We start from the raw sequence: 26,298 nt of genomic DNA on the forward strand, positions 1-26,298 counted from the left end.
AGCATGATGCAATGACCCAGAGGTAAACCAGTTCGCAGAGAGCTGTACTACGAATCAAGTTCAACATAGCGGTGTTTGCTCTTCAACAAAACCTAAAACTCCTCTGAGAGAGAACAGGCAGAACAACAGTGATGATGGTTTCTCCTGGTTTTACTCTTTAGGATTTCATGCAAAATACACAGATGATGTGGATTAATTTAAAAATATAAAGATAGTTGCAGGAAAATATGGCTTCAGTTACAAAAAGAGTTATCTTGCAAACAAGCGAAAACAAGCATTTGTGATAAAGAGTTAAACACTGTTAATTTGTTTTGTAGTACAGCCTTGTCATGTTGGTTTCTTCTTCTCCTGCTTTATTTTTGTACTGTCATTATATTCCTGAACTTCTTCTTCCTTAGCATTACCCACCATTTGTGGTCAGCGTGATGTTGGATTTTTAAAATTTTTATTACATTGTTTTATGTCAGTTTTTTATGTTAATGTTTGTTTTGTAAGGTCAGAAAAACAATAAAATTTTAAACCACAAAAACAAACAGACCAATGTGTTGTAAATGTAATAAGATTTATTAAGAACCTTTATTTTTCCATCAGCATAATTCTTCATTAATATGTTTTATTCATTTTCATTATGGTTATTTTCAACAGTGGACAGTTAGATCTAAAAGGCAGCCCAAAGTGTACAGGCAATATATAACTTAAACTTTCTCCATAGGGAAAACATGTTTTTTATATTTTATATATAATATCAATGTAGCATGAGGTCCAGGATTCTGCCCACGTTATACAGTATTGTACATGGTCCCGAAAAGAAACATTAAAAGATCATTTTTAAAACAAAGGAACTAAACTGCAACCTACATGCAAAACAAAACCAAAAGAAAACAAGCATTTAAGATGCATACACTCATATGCTGAAACATGCGTACGATCACAAGTTACAAAACTTCCATACGTACAAATATTACAAAACTCAATTTCAGTTATAGACAATATTATTTTACCCAGAAAAGATCAACAGGCTTTTTTTTTTTTCTTTTTCCGCTCAGCATCGCAGTCCAACTCAAAATGAAAAGTATTAAAACAACAACAACCCAGAAGTCGTTTTCTCCTCCATTCACTCCAAGTACGTGTTTAGCCAGAGTTGTCACAGTGTTCAGGGAAACTGAGTATAGGCACGCACAATAGCATTCAAACAGGCTCGTCTCATAAATCTGTGTAAAAAAATAACCTGCTAACAGCTACACACACACACACACACACACTCACACACATACACAGACCATCATGCACGGGGCAAACTGCACAACCAACAAACAGCCATGCTACAGGTACAACAGGGTTAAGTAGAGCAGAGAATATATAAAACATATAATCACATTTACAGACGTAAAGCAGGGAAACTGCAGAGGAGTAAAGGAGGAGATTCACCATGCACTGCAAAAACACCAAATCTTACCAAATACTTTTGTCTAACTTAAGTGCAAATATCTTATTATAACTAAAATAGGATAAAACAGACTTAGAAGTAATGTTTCAGCAAGATACAGGAGCTTGTTTTAAGCCACAAGTGCCAAATCTGGCCCGCCATGAAGTTTTATGTGGCCCAGAGAGTCATATAAATAGAACCTTGTAAATAACAGTTGTATGTTTAAATAATATTTGATCAATTAAATGAAAGCAGTTTTCAATGGAAGAGGATTAGCACCACAGAAAAAAAAAAAATCGGAATGTTTTTTCTCTGAATTTTGACTTTTTCCCAGAATTTACCTGAATTATTCTGACTTTAATCTTCTAAGATCAAAAGTCAGAATTCTGGGGGGGAGAAAGTCAAACTTCTGAGAACAAAGAGAAATCTGAGAAAAAAAAAGAAGTCAAAATTCTAAGAAAAAAAAAATTCTGATTTCTGGGAAAGAATCAAAATTCTCAGAATTTTGATTTTTGACATCACGAGACTAAAGTCAGAATTCTTTTATTTTTCCACTGCTTATAATCTTTTTCTGTAGTTTCGTATGTATTCTGCCCAATTCTATCAAAGTGTAATGATGTTTGGTATTATTTACCAAACGCTTCAAGCGGCTATTTATTCATATTTTAGAGGGTTATTAATGAGTTTCATCGATACATTTTACCACAACCGGCCCTTTGAGGACGTTCATAATTTTGCCATGGCCCAAATAAAAGAAAGTTTGACATCTCTGTTTTAAGTCAATAACTCCTTAATATTGGTGAAACAGTAGTAGTTCCATTGGCAGACATTTTTCCCATATTATAAGTGAAAAAATCTGGTTCTTTTTCATCGATATTAAAGAATTACTGACTTAAACAAGCTTCTATATCTTGCTGAAAAGTTCTTTGAAAGTTTTTTTTTTCTTATTTCAGGTGTACTAAGATATTTGCAGTAGAAACTAAACCAAACCACTTGGTGAGATTTTGTGTTTTTGCAGTGCGTTAACGTACGATAATGACAGAATGATGTGTTTAGTCTAACATAAACATTCACACACACTGATTTACTCATTAGTGGGCATCAGAACATATTCCCAATTCTGACTAAGAACAATTAGTTTCTAATCTTTTTTATTATTTTTTTTAACAAGAGCGACAGATTTTAATTTAGTTTTTAGACACCAGCTGTTTGAGTGGAAAACGATATTAACTAAAGCTTACAGTATCTTCTGACACATGAGCAGAGACCAATTTCCAGAGCTGCAAGAAGCGTTTTGAATCCTACGGAGGTCCAAAAGTGCCACAATTCAATAAAAAAAAAAAAAGAAGAAAATCCTTCACAGTATAAACCAATCACAATTAATATCCCAATCTGATTAGGATTTAAAATAATCTTTTAACTTTACCAACATGTTTTCTTTAACTGGAAGAATTTGGAATCTTCTTAACGAAAGATAAATCATTATAATACCAATCAAAACATGAAAAAAGTAGTTTTGATTTCTGTAATGGTATTAAAGAGTTTTCTACCGATTCTCAAGAAAGGTTAAATAATTTTTGAGATGAAATATAAAAAAAAAAAAATTCAAATAAAACAAATGATTTATCATTTTTAGATTATTTCATTTTTGTTTTCGATCTACGTTTAATTTTAATTCATAAACATGCTTCTGGATTGATTAAAACTTAAGATAAAATTTCTCAGAGAGCTTAACTGTGTGCTGCACTGAAGCACAAAAGACATAAAATAAATTTAAACTGGAATGATTCTGTATGGCTTTAACAACTGATTATTTTTCCAACTATGCATTTAATTACTGCCACATTCAAATAATTCCAACATTTTTTATTCCTTCATTTGTTTGTCTGAATTATGACACTTTTGATTCATCATTAAATATTACATTGTGGCACTTTTGGCTCTCAAAAAAGCTTGTGTTGGGTGTGAGTGACATCAGTGTAAGCTGTGCTATTCGGCAGCAGGGGGCGCTGTGGTAACAGCCAGAAAATAAAACGCATAGAGGGGGAACAATGAGAGCAGAAGGAAATTGTTGCGTGAAATGTGAAGTTTTCCTGTAGGATTCTGCTCAGTATTGTCACCCAACATGTGTTCATATAATCAGATCCAAGCAGCAGAACATAAATTAGAAGTTAAACATATTTTCTCTATTTTTTGTTTGGTTGTGAAGTTTAAATTTGGGTGAAGCTGGAGCACAGGAGGGAAAAAATCTGGAATATTCTCCTTTGAACATGACCGAAGTTGTTGTGAATAATTTATTTAGATCAGCGAGCTTCGTCTTAAACGCATCAGTGATGCTTCTCCTCTTCATCACATCTGAGTGAGAAACACACTCGTATCATTACATTAAGAGCTGACGACACCTTCACCGAATGAGAGCGAGGCCGATGGAAGTGAATCTCTGGAGCCTGAGTGTGAACCGAGCTTATCGTTTTAGTGCTTCTGGTTGCAGAGGAAAGGAATAAAAGAGAGAGAGGCAGGAAGAGGAAAGGTGAAACTAAGTTCCTGACTTTGCGGCGAAGCCAAATGTCACAGTCTCGTTTTCACCAACAATGGCCCGAACCCGCCGAGTCTGCAGCAATGTTCTCATTAGCAGAGCTGTGACCAAAATATCACAAAGATTCTCACATCCAAAACCAACGGATCCGACCGAACGCAGATCCAGGCCGTCTCAGTCCGACTCGCCTCTCCGTCAGGCCGTGGTGGATTTCTGTTTTAGGCCAGTTTGAGCGTGCTGACGGGGAAGGTTGGGACCGTAACCATGGTGACAGGGTTGAGGACAGCGGCCTGGCCAACCAGCTGGGGGTGCGGGGCGAGCACCGCCGTGGGTTTCCCCAGCGACGGGCTGCCTTGGCTCACCACGGCGGCGCTGCTCACCTGCGCTCCGTTAGTGTTAGCCTGAGCGCCGGCCTGGATGTGCGGCAGGGCGTGGTGGGCGAAGGTGTGGGTGATGTGGCCCACCACGGTGGGCTGGGTGACCGGCACACCCTGGGGGTACAAAGTCGGGAGGTGGGACGCGAGGGGCGCCCCCAGGTGCGCCACCGGGTGGACGGTGATGTGTCCGATGGGCTGGGCTATGTGCTGGTGCGTCGCCGTGACGGGTGCCGCCGCCATTGGCTGCAGGGTGGAGGAGACGGGACACGGGGAGGGGGCTATGTGTGCTAAGTGTTTGTGGTTGGCTGGGATGGTGTGACTGACTGAGTGGATCACCGACGGGTGTGAGACGGCGGCGTGAGCGATGACGGTCGGCTGGACCTGCACAGCTGGAGTATGAAGAGGAAGAGGAGGAGGAGGGCCGGGAGGCGGAGCGGGGGCGATGGCCTGAGGAGGAGGAGGACCGGCGGGAGGAGGGGCAGCGAGGACTCCAGAAAGAGGAAGAGCGGCGTGCTGGATGGACAGATGTGGAGCCAGGAGCGGCTGGGCTTGGAGGATGGACAGAGCCGGTTTCTGGAGGGATGCGGGAGCGGGACGGGCGGCAGCTTCTTCGTCCACATCCTGGTCGAAGATGTCCTCTCCCTCTGGAGATCAGACAGAAAACTGTGACATCATGACAGGAAACTGCATTTACAAAATATTCACACCTCCTCAAACCTACAGTGCATTTTAAAGCGATTTCATAAAGCAGAGGCGCCGTGTTTCTGGACTATACGTCACATATTGTTTTCATAGTTTAGATTTTCCTGCGACATAAACTGGAAAAACCTGTGTATGTTTTTTTCCCTCTATAACATATAATCCAGAAAACATTTAAAATGTATTCATGGTTTTCAAAACTGTATAAACACAAAACACAGAGTCAATATAGCAAAAAGTAAGTGATAGGGGTGAACAGATTTCTAGGCCTGTAACGATAACAAATGAAACTGGATGATAAATTGTCCCAGAAGTTACTGCGATAAACAATAATGTTGTTTTGTGACCAAATTCAAGCAATAATAACTGCATATTAAAGCTAGAACACATTAATAAAGATAAATAAACTTAAAGCTCTAATGAACATTTAACACTTAAACTGGAAGATTTTTTAAAAACCAAAAATAAATCAACAAAACAACATAAACAAATAAAGTTAATTATGAAGTTTCTGTAAATAAAACTCTTTCAAAAAAAGTTTTAGTTGAGACCAAAGCACCAGACTGAAGACTTCAGTCATCCAGTTTTTGGTAGAAAGAAAGAAAAAAATGATGAATCAGGCAAATGGAAATTATTGAGTTCTTTTAATTTATTATGCAATTAATTGATTTATTGCTTAAGTACTAGTTCCTCTGGCAGATTATTTCCCTAATAAGACATTTTCACGTTTCACATAAGTGAAATAATCCAGCAATGTAACTTGTTCTTTTTTATCAATAATAAAAAATAATTTACTCAAAACAAACTCTTATATCTTGCTGAAAATTTGCTTATGAGTTAGTTTTGTCTTATTTTAAGTGTACTAAAATATTTCCACTAGAAACTAGACCAAAAATACTTAGTAAGATTTTACATTTTTGCAGTGCAATTTAGTAGAACGATAATTTCTTAGCAAGTTTGCGGAGCTCGAAATATTGTTTCATAACCTAACCCTGTTTTAAATGTTTGTATTGGTCTCCATCATACTGTTTATTAATTATCTTGAGCAAACCTCTGAGGCTTTGCCAGAACAGCCGGATTCCTACCCAGGTTAAATTGCACTGGTGCACTACAGAAAAAACTGCATCTGTCAGCCATTTTGCACCTGAGGCAGTAGACGTGGAGGCCTGGTCGTCCTCCGGCTGGATGGTCTGTCGGAGGACTCGGTCGATCTCCATGGCGTCCATGTTCTGGCTGAGCTCGTTCTTCAGCTCGGCCAGCCGCTGCTGCGTGGAGATCTTCTCTCTGGCCAAACGCTCCATCTCGTGCTCAAACTCCTTCTCCTTACGCTTCAGAGTCTTTAAGGGGAGAAAAACACACCAACAGGTTGTGTAACAAACAGCCTCCATCAAATTTAATATAAAACATATGAAGAATTTCATTCCAAAATAAAAATAAAAAACTAGGAACAGAAAACAGATTCTGCAAAAACACTGAAATTGTTCAAGTTAGGTTGACTTTATGGTATAATTTGTACAAAAATACACATTAGATTATATTTCAATGTTTAATATTCATTAAAAAAACTCATCAGTGCAGAAAAAAGTCTGAAATTAAATATCAAACAAGAAGCTGAATTATAGCAAGAAAAAACATCATCACCAACTAATTGGGTCCATTATCAACTTCAGTATGATTATTGACATCCTAATACAACTAAATATTCCTTGCTAACATAGTTAATGTAAAGTAGAAGTAAACTACACTTTTCTTTATTAAATGAAGACAACAGAATTTTAAAATTTTGCACAGGTATATTTTGAAAGGTAATTATAGAACCGTCTAGTCTTGTCTCTGCATGTGCAACAAGCTCTGCAGCCGCACCCAGTCAGCAGACACACCAGTATCATTCCACTGGGAGAACGAGGACCTGCATTTTCAGAGTAAAAGACGTCTCTGATGTCCCCTTTGAGCCACCGTAGTTGTGTAAATAGCAGCTTGTCATGGTGCGCTGACACACATGGCATATTGTGTCATTCTTTTTGTACTGCTGTCTTTTTAAAGAGAAAATGTCAAATGATGAGGGTTTTCTCCAGCACTCCTCTTCCCCCACTTGTTGCTGCACACTGTTGTTCAGCTGGCTGAAAGCAAGCTCCTACACGTTTCCTTTAATGACGAAATAGAAAAATTCAGCTGCTTGGAAATATTTGTGTTTGGAAAACCAGAGACGGTAAAGTTGTGGAATCTAAACGAGCTCCACCCATCAGTTTTATTAAAGGGCCGGTGTTATGAGTTTTCCAGGCACACGGTGCCTTTTTATAACACAGTCAAGTAACTATGTTACCTTCAGTTGCTATAGATAAACAAAATTTGGCTTTGTAATTTGATGCTTTGAAACTGGCCTCTGTCTCTTTAGTGCCTGCTCTTTCTGACACTCCACTTTCGGTGCATCATACCGACGTTTCTCCAGGAACGACAGGTTTACAACCGTTTCTAAAAGCTTCGGATTGAGAAGCAGATCATATAATAAACTCAGCACACTCGCAGTTCCACCTGGTGTTTCCCAATTCCTGCTGCCGCTAGTCTGAAGGAGCTTTGGCAACCTGAATGGCTGCCATAGGCGATTCGATTCCTCAAACGTGCGTGAAAGAATCAAAGCGACACTTTAATGAAGGAACATGAAATAAAGTGTGAAAGAGTATTTACAATTTTACATTTAACATAATTAAGACTACACCTGCAAGCAGCAAGGCAAACTGAGTACTTACCCAGCTAAAATCACAGCCGTGTCAAGAGCTGAGCGACAAATGTACATCCTTCTGCTGAATTTACTAGGTCTCTATCCCATATTTCTGCTTAAATTTATGGATTAAATCTATAAGATCTAAGTTTCAAATGTACACCTGGACATATATGCTTATTTTAACTATAAGAAATTCTTTAAATGTCCTGTGAATAAATATATTTGCCCATCTATCCATAACAACTGGAACTTCGAATATCTAGCAAGTTATTTTCACACTTTACCGTCTATTAAAAGAGTCTCATCAGATTAAAAGAATGCCCTTCAGATTAATTTCAGTCCCTGCTACGGCGGGGGCGAAATTACCGTAATAACCCGATATTGGAAAGCGTAACATCTCTCCTTTTAGAAAGCATTGGAACTTTTCAGATAGAGCAAAGTGTGGCAGAATTACAGTACTGCAAATCTGGCTGGATCGTTGCCGCTTTGTTCGGTCTGGAAGGGTTAAAACTCAATGAAACATCCTAAAGTGTAATGGTAACCAGTGCAGTGTAGCCAGTTACTTAGATAATTGCCCTGACTTGTTTTTACTTTATTTTTAGTTATTGTACGTTTTTATTTTCATTGCCGTATTGGTAAGAGTATATTTGTCTTATACAGTAATTTGTTACATATATATATGCTTCGTACCCTTCTGTATGATTTATGCATGTTGTATTTTGAAAAACGTAATAAATATATGTTTTAAAAAAAGAAAGAAAAAAAACTCAATAAAACACAAATAGATAAAATATCACCATTATAAATGTAGACATTTTTAATGCTTGGGTCTCAAACTCGGGTCTTCCTGTAACTTTTAGATCTAACTCATTAACAGAACTCTGTAGAGCTTGTCTGCATGTTAGTGACCCAGTTCCACCATTTAATTCAAGCGTGCAGGACAAGGGACACATCTAAAAGTTGCAGGACTCTGGCCCTCGAGGAATGCAGTTTGAGTCCGCTGGTGTAAATAATTTTGATTCTGTGTAATCATGGCAGTAAAGATGTTGAGAGTCTCCTACCAACCTGTGCTGAGCTGCAGAACAACATTTTGTCCCGTAGACACTTGAACACCTCCAGGTGAGCATAAGGCTGACATAAAACTTGTCATGAACATGAAAGAGTCTTCATGAATGTTTATGACTGTTGTCATGACGTATCATACGGTAAATAATCACACTTTTAATGGACTTTTAATTGGCTTTGCTTTAAAATTGTCATTATTTACAGAAAGCAAAGTTGACACTTTTAATGCAATTTTAATGCAACTTTGATTTTAAAAAGTCATAATTTGTTCATGAAGCAGTTATAAACATTCACGAAGACTCCTCTGTTCATGACAGGTGTTATGCACACGCCTTCAAATAAAATGCTACTCGAGGAATTATCTAAGAGTCAGTTCTCCATGTTTCCTTTAACTGGAGGAAAATGTTTTACTTCCAGAGGGAAATATGCAAATCCCTTTCTTATCATGGATAAAATAACTTTGCCTGCCATTTAAAAGACTTCTGTCCCAATTTTGATTTGCTGAAGGGGGGTGGGAGGGAGTGTGGCGATTCTAATTTTTTATTTTCTGGTTGAGAAGGAAAAGGGAAGAAAAGCTTTTCCAGCCCCAATACTCCATCTGTGTGACCCAGTTTCTTTGCGTGACAACTGACGTAAAACACCACATAGCGTGACAGGCTAAGGACATTAACATAGATTACAAGAGGGGACCAAAAGAGATGGAGAGGGATGAAGGCTAAGGAAGGGATTTTTGTTTATATCTACTTAATTTCATTACAGCACATCTGAGTCGTTTTTTTGAAAATTGAAAACAACAGAGTAGGTGAAACCCAACGTGATGCTCCAACAGTTCAGGAAGGAAAGCCGTATTTCTGTCTGTAGGCCTCGTAACGGCGCCTCACGTGAGCCACATTCCTCTCTGCTCCATTCACTCTCCTGCTACCAGATCCAGGCCGGAGCGACTCCGACCCCACAGCCGTTTACGGTTCAGCTCAAAAACTCACAGGCAGATTTAATGACGGTGAGTAAAACAAACACAAAAATAAAACTGGACTTTGCAGCAACAGGTTGCTCTTAATGAAGCTTAAATAAAACTGGTGGCTTTTATGAAAAAGCAACTTTCTCCACATGATTTCCACACAAAAAACTAAATATCAGCGCCTTGCAAATGTATTCATATCGCTTAAACATTTATACATTTTTTCAGGTTATAACAATAAAACTAAATAAAATCCACCAGCTTAGAAAGTAAATAAATATGTAAACAACAATTTTTTTTGCATGTTTTTCTTTGTCCCACTGGTTGTTCTCTTGGTTTTTTTTTAAAAACCTGTTTGGAATAAATAAATGAATCACAAAAACTAAATTGTAAGTTTAGTCAAGCAGAAATTACTGAGCTCTTCCCATCTTGATGCTAGAAGTATTTGTTGTGCTACAAATAATGAAGCATACACCAAACAATTGCTATGCTCTTAGCAATAAAATGTTTATTGAATTTCATTGAATTATTTGTTCATTTACAAATGTATTTCTAAAATATAAAATAAGTTTAACTTGTTAAATAAAAAATCTGCTGCAAAACGTGCCACATTTTTTATCTGATTAATTGCCAGAATAATTTGTTGATGAATCGATTACTGAAATAATTGCATTTTGCCATGCTGATGGCAGCATTGTGCTGTGGGAATGTTATTATTTAGCAGAAAGAAAATTGTTCATGTGTTATAATGACTTTTTGCTGAAAATGTTTTGTATTAGTCTAAGCATAAAATCACAGTAAAATATACTCAGGTTTCTGGTTTATAACACAACAAAATGTGAAAACGTTCAACAGTAACCAAAACTGCAGCAAAGACACAGGATAACTCTGAATGAGTCCACTACCAACTACTACAAGTTCTGGAGTACTTTTGTTCATCCATGCAAACCCGGTCACCATTCGTCCTGTGGTAAATCACCAAGGAAACTGCTGCCACCCATAGCTGTTTCCGTGGCAACCTCCTACGTGGGATCAGGCTGCTAGAGAAGCAGTTTGTAAAAGAAAGAAGGGTAAAGTACAAGGCCGCATACAAGGAAAGATGTGGCTGGACGTTGGCCAGCTGGGTGCTTTGGATCTTTCCCTCAAAATGCCCTTCCCCCCGTGTCCCCTCAGCTCTTTCATTCTTTCCTTTTAAAAGATTCCTGCGTCTCTGGAGTAAAAATGTCTGCTCTTGCAGGCTTAATTACAAATCCAACAGGTATTTCCGAAAGGAAGAAAAAAAACCCAGAAGCCCTCTTGGTACCCAATAATTTTGATACAAGTCTGCAGACATGAAGAGGAAAAAGCTGACATCGCTATAGTGAATCTCTACCTATCCCCCTGTTATCACCATGGAAACACAGCTACATCGTTAACACCTGTCATTGCCTCTGTCCCTCCCTGTTTCTCTGTAGTCTCAAAGAGCACAGCGGATCAGAGAGGGGTGAGCGACGGTGACGTCACCGGGTTTGCTGTCGCCATGTGCTTGGATCTCACATGGCTCAGAAACAGAAAGAGAGACAGAATTTACAGGTTTACATGAACGCCGCTGCCAAAAGAGGAAAAAAAATATCTGGGAGGGCATGATTTTATGATTAAGTAGCTGTTGAACACCTAACAGCATCAAAATGAGCTCATTCATTTTCAGGGAAAACTGCATGGAGTGCAAATGAACAGGAGTGTGAATGTTTTGAAGTCCTGAATAGGATTAAACAGAAGTAATTACCAATTGGTAACAGTCACCCCAGTGTTGAAACAAAAAGATGTAAAAAAGAAAAAACAAGGCGACAGCAAAACAGCTCACAGGAAAAATAAAGAGTAACATTACAGCTACGGTCATACAGAGACGTGACCCCAGTATCACAGTACACTGAAGGTTTAAAAGGTTGTAAAGAAGCTGCCGGCAGCCTGGCTACCGGAGCAGATAGCCTGACTAGCTAACCAGCTAATATCAGCTCACTAGTGTTGATCTATAACAAGCAAAACAAAATGCTGATTTACATGTAAATCAAACTAAATAAATTCATTACATTACAAAACTGCAAATCAAATCTATACAAGTGTTTCAGTGTTTGTTGAAGGCTATTTGTTGGTTAAAGACTTAAACTTTTATTCAGATTTTCACCCTCCCAAACAGGGTCTCTAATCCACCCGGCTCCGCTCCCAGGGGGGTTCCTGTTCCCCGTGATCTTGCTGCCAGCCGTGTTATGAACAAATTCCCTCATCTCTTGGCCTATTTTAGCTCCGCTCACTAACTTTCCATTGCGCAGCACATTGAACTTCAAATGTCAGAAGATTCGCTGCAGAAAAAGGCGGCACTGCATTTACTGTATCCCCAGGCCACAAAGTAGTCTACCCAGAGAAAACGTCACATAATCACATACAGTATTTGTTCTCTGCACAACTAAAGCAAGTTCTGAGCAACTATAAATCGGTTTTATTTACTTTTTTAGCTAAAACTTTATCTTATATTCTCACGTTGATGTCAGTTCAGATAAATTGCCATGCCAACCAGTCATGATGATGGGAAACTTACGAGAACATAAGACTTCATTCACAATTTTTTTCTGTTTCGGATTCACTGCCAATTTTCACCCAGAGAGAAACAAAGGGGCTTTGGCCCACAGAAAGGAGAAAAATAGCAGAAACAAGAAGATAATGAGTCTTTTCCAAAATATTTGACCTACTGACCTGTATGTAACGGAGTGCACTGCGCAGAACGCTGAGGTTAGAGGTTTTCTTCTCATCAACATTAGGAACGTTTTTCTTAAGTGTCTCAAAACACTCCTTGAGGTGCGCTCTCCTGCAGATATTTAAGAAAAAAACAAAATAAAATTTAGTCTAACCATTACAGCATTTATAAACTGAAAAAATGCCAAAACAATTTCACTGAATAAACTCTACAAGCAGGTTTCATTGTCCTGCACAGTGTAAATTCAGGTGTCACAGCAGCAACAGATGTTCACATAAAAAGTTCTTAAAGTGTTAATAAAACTATATAGAAAACAACAACAATAATAGTCATCATATACTACAGTACAAGACTGTATTGTGTAGTTATTAAAAATAAACATATCAGATTCGTGATCCAAGCGTTGGGCAACAGAATTTAATCACTTTTCAAAAATGCACATAATGTGCATATTTGCTGAACACTGAACAAAACAAATTACTTGCATTACTTACAGTATGTTAGTGCAGAAAAACAAACGCAATAACAGCAGAAATGTTAATTAAAAATGAGCAAAAACAGAGTAAGTGATTGTATAATAAATGTCTGGATGTTGTTAAGTTTAATTCTTGATACTTTTTCATCAGCTGCAACAATAAACATATCAACATAAAGACTAACCTGTTCTTTTCCAGCTTGTTGTGCACCTCTCTGGTTCCCGCTCTGGAAAATAAAATGCAATGTAAACATGAACAGATCCTCAAACTTAAATTAACTGCACCATTCAAACACTTAAACTAACCCTCCAGGTCTCCTCTTGCCCTCCATCCCCCTCAGGTCCTCTATCGTCACGCCATTGGGGCGTGGCTGAGGTGTAGGTGGTGCTTGATGGGGAACCAGTGCATGATGGGAGCCAGAGCCATTGGTACTAATAGAAGCTGGGTACTGAATCTGCATCTGAGGCTGCGATAGGCCCGGCTTTACGTCTATCAGCTGCTGAGCAGGTTCCATTTTGATCTGGGAGGGGCACAACAGGTGATGAGACACTGACTGCTGCTGCTGCGGCCCCGTAGAGGAAGTGCTCTCTTTTTTGGGAGGCAGGGGGCTGCTGAGCGTAGTGGCAGCTGCAGCGATCGGCGTACTGAGGGGAAGGGGGGGGACAGAGGGTGTCGCATTGACGACCGGGACCATCGGGATGACGGCGATGGGAACTTGTGAAGGTGGGAGAGAAGGCGGCGGAGGGGCGGGAGGATGATGCGGCTGCTGGCGAAGAGCATCATCAGCCCAAGCAGTGTGGTTGGCTCTGACAGGCAGAGGTGAGGCGACAAGCTCCACATGTTTAGACTCAGCCTCCGTCTTGATGGCTTCCTTCTCCTTAAACGGCTCATCCTCTGCAGAAGAGCGACGGATAATACTTCGGTCAGAAACACAGTACGTTGAAATTCACATAAATTAAAGTGATTCATACTGGGATGCAAGTTATCGATAGTATGATAGATAAGATAACTTTTGTCTTTCCATAACATAAAGGGATACATTTTTCATTTATTGAATTTAAAAAGAGAAGCACATCATTATATTTTAACTTTTTTGTGTCAGTTGTGTTAAATACTGAATAAATAAAAAAATGGTGGTCTTTTCACATTATTATATGTAGGCAGTTCTACAAATCAAACGTGCTTATTGGCATCATGTCTTTTTCCGTCCTAAGTTATGCCCTCCACTTTTCTGTCACATCATCACCTTCGTACCAAATCAGTAAATATTGGTTGAGACGCTGACGCTGCATATTAAGGTAAAACTTAAGGAGCTTGTTGAGTGTCTATGTTTCAAAACGGAATTGCATAAAATGCATTTTGCACACTGGATTTCGTTTGGATTGTTTCTCTTTCCTGCTCTGGTATGACCCCGCCATCTTTATTTTTGTATCAACTTAAGAATGACCAGTCACATCCGACTCGGGATACCGGCAAAATTACAACAATAAGAGACATTATTATCAGACATTATTAGCTAATCAATTGGAGCAAATTTAAATCTAATAAAACATTTATCAACAAATAATCACAAGCCGATTAATTCGTTGAATCCCTGAGCTTATGTTATTATCTGACAGAAGAGTATTCAAAAGAGAAGCAACTAAGAGACCATGCACATCACTTTGAACATCTTTTGAAACATGGTGGTGGCAGCATCATGCTATTTTCTTTAGCATAGACAGGAAAGCCAGTTGGAGTTAATGAGAAGATGGATGGAGTTAGGTGTGGGTATTTATCGTATTGTTTATTATTTAGTGTCAAAAGTTTCTTATGATAAAAATGTTGATTTATCATTGTCTCGATAAATTCCGATTAATAATGTAAAAAAAAAACTGACAGTGTCATCGGAAATTTTATTTTACCATTTTCTCCCCTATTTGTTCCATAAGAGCATCAGTATATCAGTAAATTTGGAAAATATGATAAAATGCAGCTGCTGTGTGCAGCTTAGTGATATAAATCACATTTATTTAAGTAACTGGTGCCCTGAAGAAGCCTGTGTCAAATGGGAATTTATTTCAAGAGCAGCATTAGTGTTTAGGCAGCCATAGTTACCTAAAAAAGACATCATAAATAGTTTATTGTTATAACAATAGTACCACAAAATATTGTGATAAAATTCTAAATCCATGTTGCATTAACACTGGAACTGGAAGACACTTTAAATATTCAAAAATAAATAAACAAAACAACAGGAACAACACATAAAATGAGTTATGAAGTCTCTACAAACAAAACTGTCCTTCAAAAAACAGCTAGTTGAGACAAAAGCACCAGACCGAAGACTTTCTCCCAGTTTTGGTAGAAAAAGAGAGAAAAGAGGAAAACGATAAATTATCCTATTGGAAATTATTGAACTTGTTTTAATTTATCATGCGATTAATTGATTTATTACAACATCCCTAAAGTCAGCTTCACAACACTTGGTGCAAACAAACACAAGCAGTGAATGACATCATGTGGGAAACGGAGTGGAAACAAGAGCAGCTGTGTGAGAAGCTCTGCCCTGTGATTGGACTGGTCCAGTGCTGAGCATGCCTCCAGCCCCAGGCTACCTCAGGACTACTGACCAACAACAGCAGAGGACAGTTGTGAGACTCCAGCATTCGCACTAGGACAGTCTAAAAATAAATCACAGGTCGAAGATAAAAGGATTAAATTAAAAAAATGATAAAAAATACCCGCAACACACACATAACGATGCGAGTGAGTAGTTAGTACACACTGCAGCGCCAGGCTCAAAGTAATGTGGAAAACCCTGCATCACCATGGAAACAGCTACATCAAAAACAGAAGATCCCAGGGATTCCTCAACCTGTGCTGCTAATACAGCACCCAAACATTTCCAACACAATAGACAATACCAGTTGTCAAGAGGCCCAGCTTCACATTAGGCAAGACTTTTGTTTCTGTTCTGCATGACTCTGCAAACCCCCTGATGGCGCAATTTCCTCTCACCTAGGAGAACATTCACCCCTGAGAGGACCTGCGCAGCTGGATACTGTCGTCATGATGATATGCAGAATAAAAGCCTCTCCTCTCTGCACTCTTTCTTCTGTACATTAATTAACAACTACTTGAAAAATACCAGTTTTTCATAATACAATATTAGCCGTTTGTATCTTCTGCAGTATATTTTTGCAGTGAAATCAAACTGTCTGCTGTAGGATGTTGCGTATCAAAACATGCATATAAATATACCTTCTTTGAAAACTGATGAGTTAAAGTAGAAAGTGGCTGGTGCAACACAAAGTATTTATCTTTTAAAAATTATTTTTGATTTTATAGTAAATAAGAACATAAATATCCACAAACCTTCACTGAAAAGAAGACTGAGGTGCGTCTATGTCTGCATTTAATTTATTAAACCTGAAAAAATATTTCAACTGCTTTAAAGGTGCCAGTCGACACCTCCAAAAATTTGGAAATGTTATGCCAGTCGCAATTTAATAAATTTTAAAAGCTCGATAATTTCCATTTGCATGATTTGCAAATGTTTGTTGTTGTTTTTCTCTTTTCTATCAAAAACTGGATGACAAAAGTCTTCAGTCTGGTGAATTGGTCTCAAACAGCCTTTTTTTCATTCATTATTTTATTTTCTTGTTTCTATTGTTTTGTTTTATTTATTTTGAATATTTAATTACATTTTTTCCAGTTCCAGTGTTAAATGTTCATTAGAATTTAAAGTTTATTGATCTTTGAGAATGCGTTCTTGCATTATTATATTGCATCACCATTACATCACTTGAAAATTGTCTCATAACAACATTATTATTTATCACAATAACTTCTGGAACGATTTATTGTCCAGCAAAATTTGTTACCGTGACAGGCCTATTTCTATTAATAAATAGGCAAACTTACAAAACCGATTTTGTGTTTGGGGCTTACTATGATTTATCAGTCTTTAAACAGTTACTTTGTTCCACTAAAATATTGCAAGTGCAGTTTATGACTGGGTGGATTTAATAAACTGCATGTTTGTGGGTGATTTTTACCCAAGTTTGGACCTTGATGACTGAGAAGAATATGCTAGAATGTGATATGCAACACAGCTACATTTCCAAAAGATTTTTGCATAATATGCTAATTGACTGAAAAACCTTTGCACTACTAACAAATTGTGATGGTTTTGTTAGAGTAAAACTGATCAAAATAATTTTTTGACATTGGTAGATTTTACTTTTTGACCAAAAATCCCCTGCAGAAAACATCACAATAAAGTATCGAGTCTACGTCACCATCCCTGTTTCTCACCTTAACTACTAATTAACCAGTGACGTGCGGTCAGGGGAGGCAAGTGAGGCAGAGCCTCACCTGTCATAATGGAAAAATATAATGATAAAATAATTTATATTGCTATTTTCACCCTGTGGTTTGTACTGTAAAGTATTAGCTTAACATTTATTTTTTTTTTTCTTCAAAATGGCTGAATTTTCGCATTTTCCCATTCAAATGTTTGGAAGCGCAGCTGGTGAGGCAGCAGCGAGTTGAGCCTCACCTGGGATTGATCAACCTCTTGCTAACTGCACTGGCTGCCATTCTATGACAGTATGCTCCTCCTGTCTGTACGTCGCCAATAACATGGTAAAAACATTTAATATATGAACTGATTTTCCATAATTTAGCTTAATGTACAGTGCTTTATGTTACAAACTGTGTGTGCAACATGTTTCATGTGCTGAGGAGCGATCAGAAACGGCAGAGAACAGATTCGAGGTGAGGCAGGCAGTTCCCTAACCTCATGGCAGGGGGCGCTCATGATCCCAGACATTGTGACTCCACAAACGCAGAGTAAGAGACAGTAACAGCGAGCTAGCCATACAGTAAAGTCAAGTGCAGCGATACATTTATCGTTTTCTCCTCGTACCACGGCAATCACTTATTAATAATCAAAAAATAAACTTTAAGCCTAAAACCATACTACTGCAACAGACTGAATGTTCTGCTCTTTGTGTGTGAAATATTTCTGTATTTTAGGGGCGTTGTTGTCAGTTGCTATGGCAACGAGTCTGTGTGTAGCCTGGCCAATGCAGAGAGCGAGAAAGACGTGGTTTTGAGTAGTACTTCAACGGGGTTTCCCTTTGCTGTGGAGCACGGCACGAAATTAATAATATCTACATTTCCAAGTTTCATTGTTAACGTAATTATTCTACGGCTGCAGTGCGGCTATGCATGATATGTAAAAGAATTGTCTTTTTGCCCTCCAGTGTTGTAAGCATGCGCAAAATTTCCTTATGTAAACAATAACATGCAGGTGGTCTAGATTTGTATATCTGATTATAACTAAGTCAGTTCCTCACCAGCTTTGCACCTCACCGCATGTCACTGCAATTAATCTTTTCCAACATTAACATTTTAAAATCCCTCATAGCAGTCTTGATGAGGAAACACAAAGTTCATACCTATATTGTTCATTTCAGGGATGTACAAACTTTTTGTCACATGGAAAATCGTCAAGTCAAAAGTACTTACGGACCAAGAAAGTGAAAAATTAACAAAACAAAACATAAAATCAAGCAAAGGAAGTAGTCATTTTTTTGTAGTAAAAGGATGCTTCTTGTTTTAGATCCAGAAATGTAAACAGGATTTTGAACATTTTCTGTATTAAAAGAAATGCATCTAGCTGAGTCACTGTCAGGCAAAATGTTTGCTATATTTACCCAAGGTTAATAGATGAGATTAAAGTTGATTTGGACGTAACAAAGTCACCTTTTTAGTAATATATGTGGTTCTATTTTTTTTTTAAAAGCATTGTTATAAAAAGAATAAATAAGTTGGGTTGTTGTAAGAAAATTATGCCGGATATCACAAATAAAACATCTCCATCTGCATCAAGACCTTGTGCTAGATGTGTCAAATTTGTATCATTCTTGAATTGCAGTTGGTGGGCCACACAAAATCAGCTCAAGGGCCATAAATGTCCCCCGGGCCGCACTTTGAACAACCCCGGTTAATATCTCGCAAAATCTTCCGAACTGGCTGAGAAAGGGGTAAGTAGGGAGTTGCCCCACTTACTTACTCTCCCACTTCCAATCCCTCTGACCCGCCACTGTCTGAATGGGAAGGGAGGGGACTAGAAAGGCGCGTGGATGTGTGTCTGTGGGGGTAGAAGGGGGGAGGGGTGGCGTGCACGTGGTCGGTGTGGGTGGATCCAAGCACGCGGTAGGGTAAGTAAGTATGCAGCAACGGGAGGAGGGAGTGGGGGTGTCTGACACGTCATCAGTGGGATCAGCACACACAAAAAATCAACCCCACTTCCTTATTCTCCTTTGACCTAATCACAAATCATTGCGTCCAACCTACCGGTTTCTATCGCAAACACAAAAGGTGATAAATGTTAATGATTACTAGACTTTTTATTTCCCCTCAGAAATTCAAATTAGACAAGCTGGGCGCGTGAGGGCCCGCCCCAGTGCGCGCGTGTGTGTGTCATAAGATAGCTGAGCAATGTCAGGGTATTATGTAAAGAGCAGCCATGGCTCGCCACCGCCCTGCCGGTGCCCACTGAGCAAAAATAAATCCACTTAAATTAACTCTTTCACAAATAATAAAAAAAGGTGCGGCAATTATAACATAACTGGTTATTTTATAATATTTTAAAACTTAAAAAAAATGCTACCACTGCGTACAAAGGGGCTTATGTTGGGTTTCTGCAACAGATTAGTCTGATATTTAAATGAACTCTGGAGAAAAGGAAATCCTCTGCTGTGCCTCCATTACACACATGCGCGCGCGTACGGTGAGTCACAAGGGTGTTGAAACACCGTCTCTCTCTCTCTCTCTCTCTCACACACACACACACACACACACACACACACACTACAGGCGCGCAAAGAAGTAGTTCAGAAAAACAACTTTGGCCATTTCCGCCTTTAGATTAAACGATCTGTGCATGACCCAGCAAGCCAGATCAGTGACCGTTTGCCTTCTTTGTGGCGCTGAAAGCCTTGCAGTGCGTCCCATCATCACCACAGACAGGCAGGTTAAATACTACAACCTCAGTTCTCCCAAAAGACGCTGTTTGAAGTGTCACTCCGCTCTGCTATCTGTGCTCCCTTCAGGCATCAGTCTGCAGATTAACTCACCACGTCTTGTTTGTTGTTGCTGCTGGGCTTGCCATTCCAGGTACCTGGCCGCCTCCAAAAGTGTGTCGATACTCATTTCGCGTGAGCCCTGACGGCAGGGGGGGACCCGGTGGTCCGGGACGGAAAGAGGGGGGGAATGGAAAGTAGTGCCCCGGTATTAAGCGCTACGTGCGCGGATTCACTCCCGTGTGAACCCCCCTTGTGCGGTTCTCCAGAAAGCAGGCGGCCAGTTTTTTTTAATCCAGCCAAACAGAAAGTAGATCCCGAAATACGTAAAGAAAAAAAAAAAAAAAAAAGAAAAAAAAAAGGTTGCAACAAGATGGCGAAGCGAGCACGGGAATACACACAACAAGGCGAGTCGTGTTCTCGGTAAGGCCCGCCCCTCCCGGATTCCTGCCCCGCCCTGTTACTACGGCCGTTAGCAAAACCCGGCGACCGAATCGCGCATTCCTCCACCTCGATGCCTCTTTTCACAAAATTTAAGCTTACCACTGGTTTCGACATTTCCCACACAATTAAAATATAATTTTAATAAAGTCTCCGAAAACAATTCAACTCGCCCTGTAACGTCGTAGTTCCGTGGGACTCTTTTTAGAAATCGTCTGTTGACGTCATCGGTGCTCCGCGGTTTGGCGCCAGCCGTTGGCCCGCAGCGCATGCAGACGGATCAGGCGCCAGCCAGCCAATCAGCGCTCAGAACAACAAGGCATGGTGCTGGTCCACATGGGCACCCGCCCGGCTCGAGGAGCAGCTCATTTGCATGGCGAGAGCGTGACTGGCCACCCCGCTGTCTCCAGATCAGAGCCGTCAGTCAAACCCACAGGGGCGGGGCCTGGGAGCGTGGAAGTGGTTCCTCTCTGGAAAGGAGCAGCTGTTCTCATTTTACCTCCGATGAGGTACTGATGAACTGGAATGGCTTTTTATTCATTTCGAATATAGTACAGGGAAACATTACGAAAAAAATATGAACATAACACATACACTGCAAAAAATGAGGAAAATAAACATGAAAAGTTTGTATCTTTTGGGAATTTTGTGTTGAGCAATATGCTGTTCCATGTTTAATTAATCTTATACTGTCTTTTTTGGAAAGGTTTTTGAATATTATTATTTTTCTTATTGTTATTTTCCTGTACATATATAGAACAGCCTTTTAAACTTTAATGCTTGTAATTTCAAGGACAAACTGCTGTTATGTTCACCATGTTCAACATGATTTATAACCCTTATCACTCATTTTTTTTGTGTGTACATAATGAAGAGATTATTGTTTTATCGGTTTAACCCTACATTCAGCACGTTATATAACATGATTGTTCACCCAAAATGTTTTCTATATTTCCCAGTTTTCCAATACTTATGTGAGCTTTCCAGCAAGTTTGATTGAAATTCACGCCCAGAACTTTTATTTATACACTCTTTCCATACTTTTGAAATAAACACCAGGTTTATTTCAAAAGTTTCAAGAAGACATAATATTGTTTTATTTACTTTTATAGATAATTTATTTAATTCAAACCATAATAATATAAGTTTATTAATTTCTGCTCATGTCACACATTTTAAAAATGTTCTTAAGACCTTATATGAGTCACTGATGAACAATTTAAATAACTCGGGGCCTAAAACTGAGCCCTGTGGTACATCGTAAGTGACACCATGCATACTTCAGAAGCGGGAGTCATGCTTAAATTTTTTAACATATCAAAAATTATTTTTTAGAATAAGAAAAGTTAAAAGTAAGAATGTCTACCAAAAAATTGTGAATTATTGTCTGTCATTCTTTGTAAAGTTGGGTAATCATGACTGTTTTCATTTTACACAGGAGTGTGCCTTACAGACATTTAATGGCAGACTTCTTTATGTGTCAGTGAAAAATAATTAGATGTCTAATTTTCCCCTTAGCTGATTGATGGACAGAGTTATTGTTCCTACAACCGATAAATCAGATTTGTATGGAAATGTGGCAAGAAGAAAGTCTCAGTTTAAAGAAAGAAATAAGAAGATTGAGACAATAAACTTTCAGCTTTGCAGCTGTTTTAATTAAAGTTTCAGGGGAATTAATTAACTTTATCAGCATCAGTAAAACATGTTGTGATTCTCCTCTTTTCTCTAAACATGGGATTTGGTCTATTTAGAGTTACATTTACTTGAGTAACTTTTTTGAAAAAATTTAATTTTGGAGTTTTTTTTACAACGCTGTGCTTTTTACTTTTACTTGAGTAATTTTATTATGAAATATTTCTACTGTTACTTGAGTAAAATGTCTGGATTTTCTACATACTGAATGACAAACAAACATGTTTTAACCAAAAATTCACCACACACACCTGCAGATTTCATAAATTTTTTATTGAAAGAAACTGATTTGAAAAAAAATTATTTTGCTTGATTTTGTTAATTATATGAACTATTGTCATTTTCAACATTAAAATACCAAAATTTCCACCAAACTTTATATTTTGTCCCATCTGAAGAGAACACAATAATTTGGTCTTCTTTAAGAGAAAATAAATCCTAAGATTTACCTGAACATTAATGGTTTATGTTCATGTAAAGAGACAATATAAAAAAAACATGTGGATTATCTGTGTCTCCATAGCAACAGTCTTTAATGGGACGCCAGAGTCCGCCATGTTTATGGACTGACTAGATCAGCCAATCACAACAGCAGCTCAGAAAGGCGCTAACTCAGCTAACTGAACAACACACCGCTATTTCCTCACCGACTTTAAAGTAATTAACTCAATTTAAGGAAAAAAAAAATAACGCTATTGTATAAAAAGCTAACATAGATAATTGAGTAAATACAGATTCAGCACATGAGCCGTACCGGAGGAGCGAGGAAGAGGAGGAAGAGTGATGACTTGAAGAGCCAGTGGGGTGGGAGAGATGTGAGGAATGGATTGAGGTGACCCAGTTAGAAATGCTGCATCACTTGTGGATCTACACACCAAAGAGGAATAACCAATGTTTTTATGGAGAAAAACATAGAATATTTAACATGGCTACTCATTATTTATTACTGTAATTATACAAAAACATATTTAAATTACGTCAATGTGATAGAAATCGGTTTGAGTCCTACTTCTACAGCAAAGATGTCCAAACTTTCTGTCACATGGGCCAAAATCATCGAGTCAATGAAACAACAACAACAAAGAAGTAAAATCAAGCAAGTTTCAAAAATGTAAACAGGATTTTGGACATTTCCTGCATTAAAAGAAATACATCTAGTTTTCAAATTGTAAATTTTTTGGCTCAACTGAACAAATTTATACTGGATTTGAATCACTTTCTGTCAAAATGTTTGCCATATTTACCCAAGTTTAACAAATTAAAGTTGATTTGGATGCAGCAAAGTCGCCTTTTTAGTAATAGACATGGTTCTATTTCTTATAAAAGTTTGATTATAAAAAAACCCAGCACTTTTATCATTCTTCAATTGCATTTGGTGGGCCGCAAAAAATCAGTTGACGGCCACAAATGGCCCCTGAGCCGCACTTTGACCACCCCTGTTCTACATAACATTTACATCCAAGCTAAGTAACTATTTTATTTATAAAATGTGGCTTTAAATAGATCTGAACATGCCCTTAGTATGAATTATCTAATATTTAGTTGACAGAAACTTAAAATCACAGTATAAATATGTTAGTTTGTTCTTACAAGATCAATGAAAAGTATTGATTGATTACCTCTGTTTTAATCAATCCCACGGCCTCAGCAGGCGTTTTACGTGGTTTAACCTTCATTAATCTATTGGATACCGTCTCAGAAATATTATCTCTTTTACCAATATGCATATTTTTTCCTAGTGAAGTCTCAATCTGCTATTTGTTGTTGAGGGTTAATTGACCTTTTAAAGTATTTTCTTAATGAAACATACAAACTATTTCTCCCAAGTTTTACTTTGGTTGGTTTATTTAGTGTATTATGTTATGATTTTATGTAATAAAACACTCAAAGTGTTGCATAATTGTGATGTTTAAATGATTCATGATATTCAGTCTTTTTTATATAAATATAACTTTGAAGAGTATGATATGCATTTTCATTTACTCAATTTTATCAAATCTTTCAGTCTGTGTCTCCATCAGTTGTGTGCTTTATGTAACAGAAAATTAAACAAAAAACACACAAAAAACATTTTTTGTAACAAATTTGAAGAAGTTTGCGGCCCATAAATATTTTTGCAAGGTAATGAATATAGGCATAAAATAAAAAATATTGTGCATGGCACCACTAGAGTGCGCTATATCCTAAAACACTGCTTCTCTTTACCTTCTCCTCTGGCTTTGCAGAGATTACAACACAAGATATAAACCGTCCTGATGACATGAAACCCACTAAAATGAGCAGAAAACCTGCAGATCTCTGCCCCATTCTGCAGCACAGAGGCTGACACACCACATTAAAAAGGCCGGATGCTTTCTGAAAACACTCTGCTCTCATAAGAAGGTGAGGCCCGATCTGCTGTAAGTGCTGACCTTGAAACCTCTCAACACATCCGTGACATGCCAGCGTATTTGGATCTCCGCTGGCTGCTCGCTTTCTGCTCCCTCCAAGAACCGGACCCAGTGTTATATCTGAGAAAAATGGGTGACCCAAAAGCAAAATAAATGAGAATTTCATTTCTGCTCAGTTTTAATATCTTCGGCTTGAATGAGGGAGAGTCTGGGAGGATGTAGGCCAATGTTTCTACTCCACTGAAAAACGGCCCAGGTTTATCATTACACAAACAGAGCCGGGTAGAAACTAGTTACATTTACTCAATTACAGTCACTTGAGTAAGTTTTGAAATTTATATATATATGATTTTAGGAGTATTTGTACGTTTTACTTTAGTAATTTTATTATGAAGTATTTCTACTCTTGAGTAAAATGTCTGGATTTTCTACCCACTGAATGAAAAACAAACATGTTTTAACCAAAAATTCACCAGACACAAACCTGCAGCTTTTTTAGTTTCATGAGTTTTTTTATTGAAAGAAACTGATTTGGAAAAAAAATATTTTGTCTGATTTTGTTATTTTTGTTACTTATTTGAATTTTTATCAATTTGGTCCTTAAAATACCAACATTTCCACTTTATTTTATCTTTTTTTCCATTTGTGTAACTTTTAACTATTAAATGAGTGATAATTTGATGAGTTACTTGAATAGACTTTTTACCAAATACTTTTTTTGCTCATACTGCTACTTTTTACTTTTACTTGAGTAAAAATATGTTGAAGTAATGCTACTCTTACTTGAGTATAATTTTTGGGTTCTCTGCTCACAAAACCTCTTCTTTTACATTTGTCCTAAAGCTACAAACTTACGCATGAAGCCAAAAAATTATATCGCAATATAATTTTTAAATGACACAATATTCCAAATTTTCTACTTTTTTCTTTTTTGGGGAATAGGGATTTTTTTAAATGTATTTTGTACTTTTTTTTTAGGGTCACTACTTTAGAAAAATAATCATTGATATATTCAAAATCATACATTATGTCTAATGTGTTAAAATACAAGATAGATAAATTGAATTGTAAATTTGGCTAATAAAAAAGTTTGAAATCAACTACCAAATGGAAATAAAAATACTTAAAAACACAAATTAAACAAACTGTTGTGGTTCAACAGAACTTTAGTTTTACACGATGTTAAAAAGTCTTTTCTTGTGTTTTTTAAAAATGCAAACAATGTGTGCAAAACTAACAATCTTGTTTAATATTTCTCAAAAGGAAATCTTCCTTTTAAAAATACACTGAAATATACAAACAGTAAAATCTTGTCACAAACATTGGAAATGTTATAAGTGAAACAATCTGCCAATGGAACAAGTAGTTTTTTCATCAATATTAAGGCGTTGTTTACTTAAAATTCTTTTTCTTGCTGAAAAGTTGCTTATAAGTTATTTTTATTTCACTTCAAGTGAACTAAGACATTTGCGCTAGAAACTAGATGTGGTGGATGTTGCTTTTTCTACTCTGCGACAAGGATGGGCGAGCATTTCTCTGTGAAGACTCTGGGCCGTACATAATTCATAAGAGATCCCGAAATGTCTCGCAATGTCTGCATCTCCACAGGCTTTACTGTGAAACTGATTAATAAATGTCAGAAGATGCCTAAAGAGCCTCATTTTAGAAAATATAAACTAAGTGGCGAAAATCAGCTTAAAATGTTACCA

The 26,298-nt window shown here is 37.8% G+C and overlaps 1 protein-coding gene and 1 long non-coding RNA gene across 2 annotated transcripts; one reads left to right on the top strand and one right to left on the bottom strand.

Moving 5' to 3' along the window:
* Nucleotides 1-543: 543 nt before the first annotated feature.
* On the bottom strand, nucleotides 544-20,482 carry mntb (MAX network transcriptional repressor b). Its single transcript, XM_032577189.1, has 6 exons — nucleotides 20,121-20,482; nucleotides 13,296-13,884; nucleotides 13,175-13,216; nucleotides 12,514-12,625; nucleotides 6,183-6,375; nucleotides 544-4,983 (listed from the first exon to the last, which is right to left on the bottom strand). The coding sequence occupies exons 1-6, from the start codon at nucleotides 20,194-20,196 to the stop codon at nucleotides 4,181-4,183; spliced, it is 1,815 nt and encodes a 604-aa protein (XP_032433080.1). The 5' UTR covers nucleotides 20,197-20,482; the 3' UTR covers nucleotides 544-4,180.
* LOC116728872 (uncharacterized) lies at nucleotides 19,123-24,754 on the top strand. The gene is made up of 3 exons (XR_004341040.1): nucleotides 19,123-19,774; nucleotides 20,716-21,016; nucleotides 24,425-24,754. It is a non-coding gene; the product is annotated as an uncharacterized LOC116728872 (long non-coding RNA).
* Nucleotides 24,755-26,298: the final 1,544 nt, after the last annotated feature.

Source organism: Xiphophorus hellerii, chromosome 11 (genome assembly GCF_003331165.1).
Source record: "Xiphophorus hellerii strain 12219 chromosome 11, Xiphophorus_hellerii-4.1, whole genome shotgun sequence".
Lineage (NCBI taxonomy): Eukaryota > Metazoa > Chordata > Actinopteri > Cyprinodontiformes > Poeciliidae > Xiphophorus > Xiphophorus hellerii.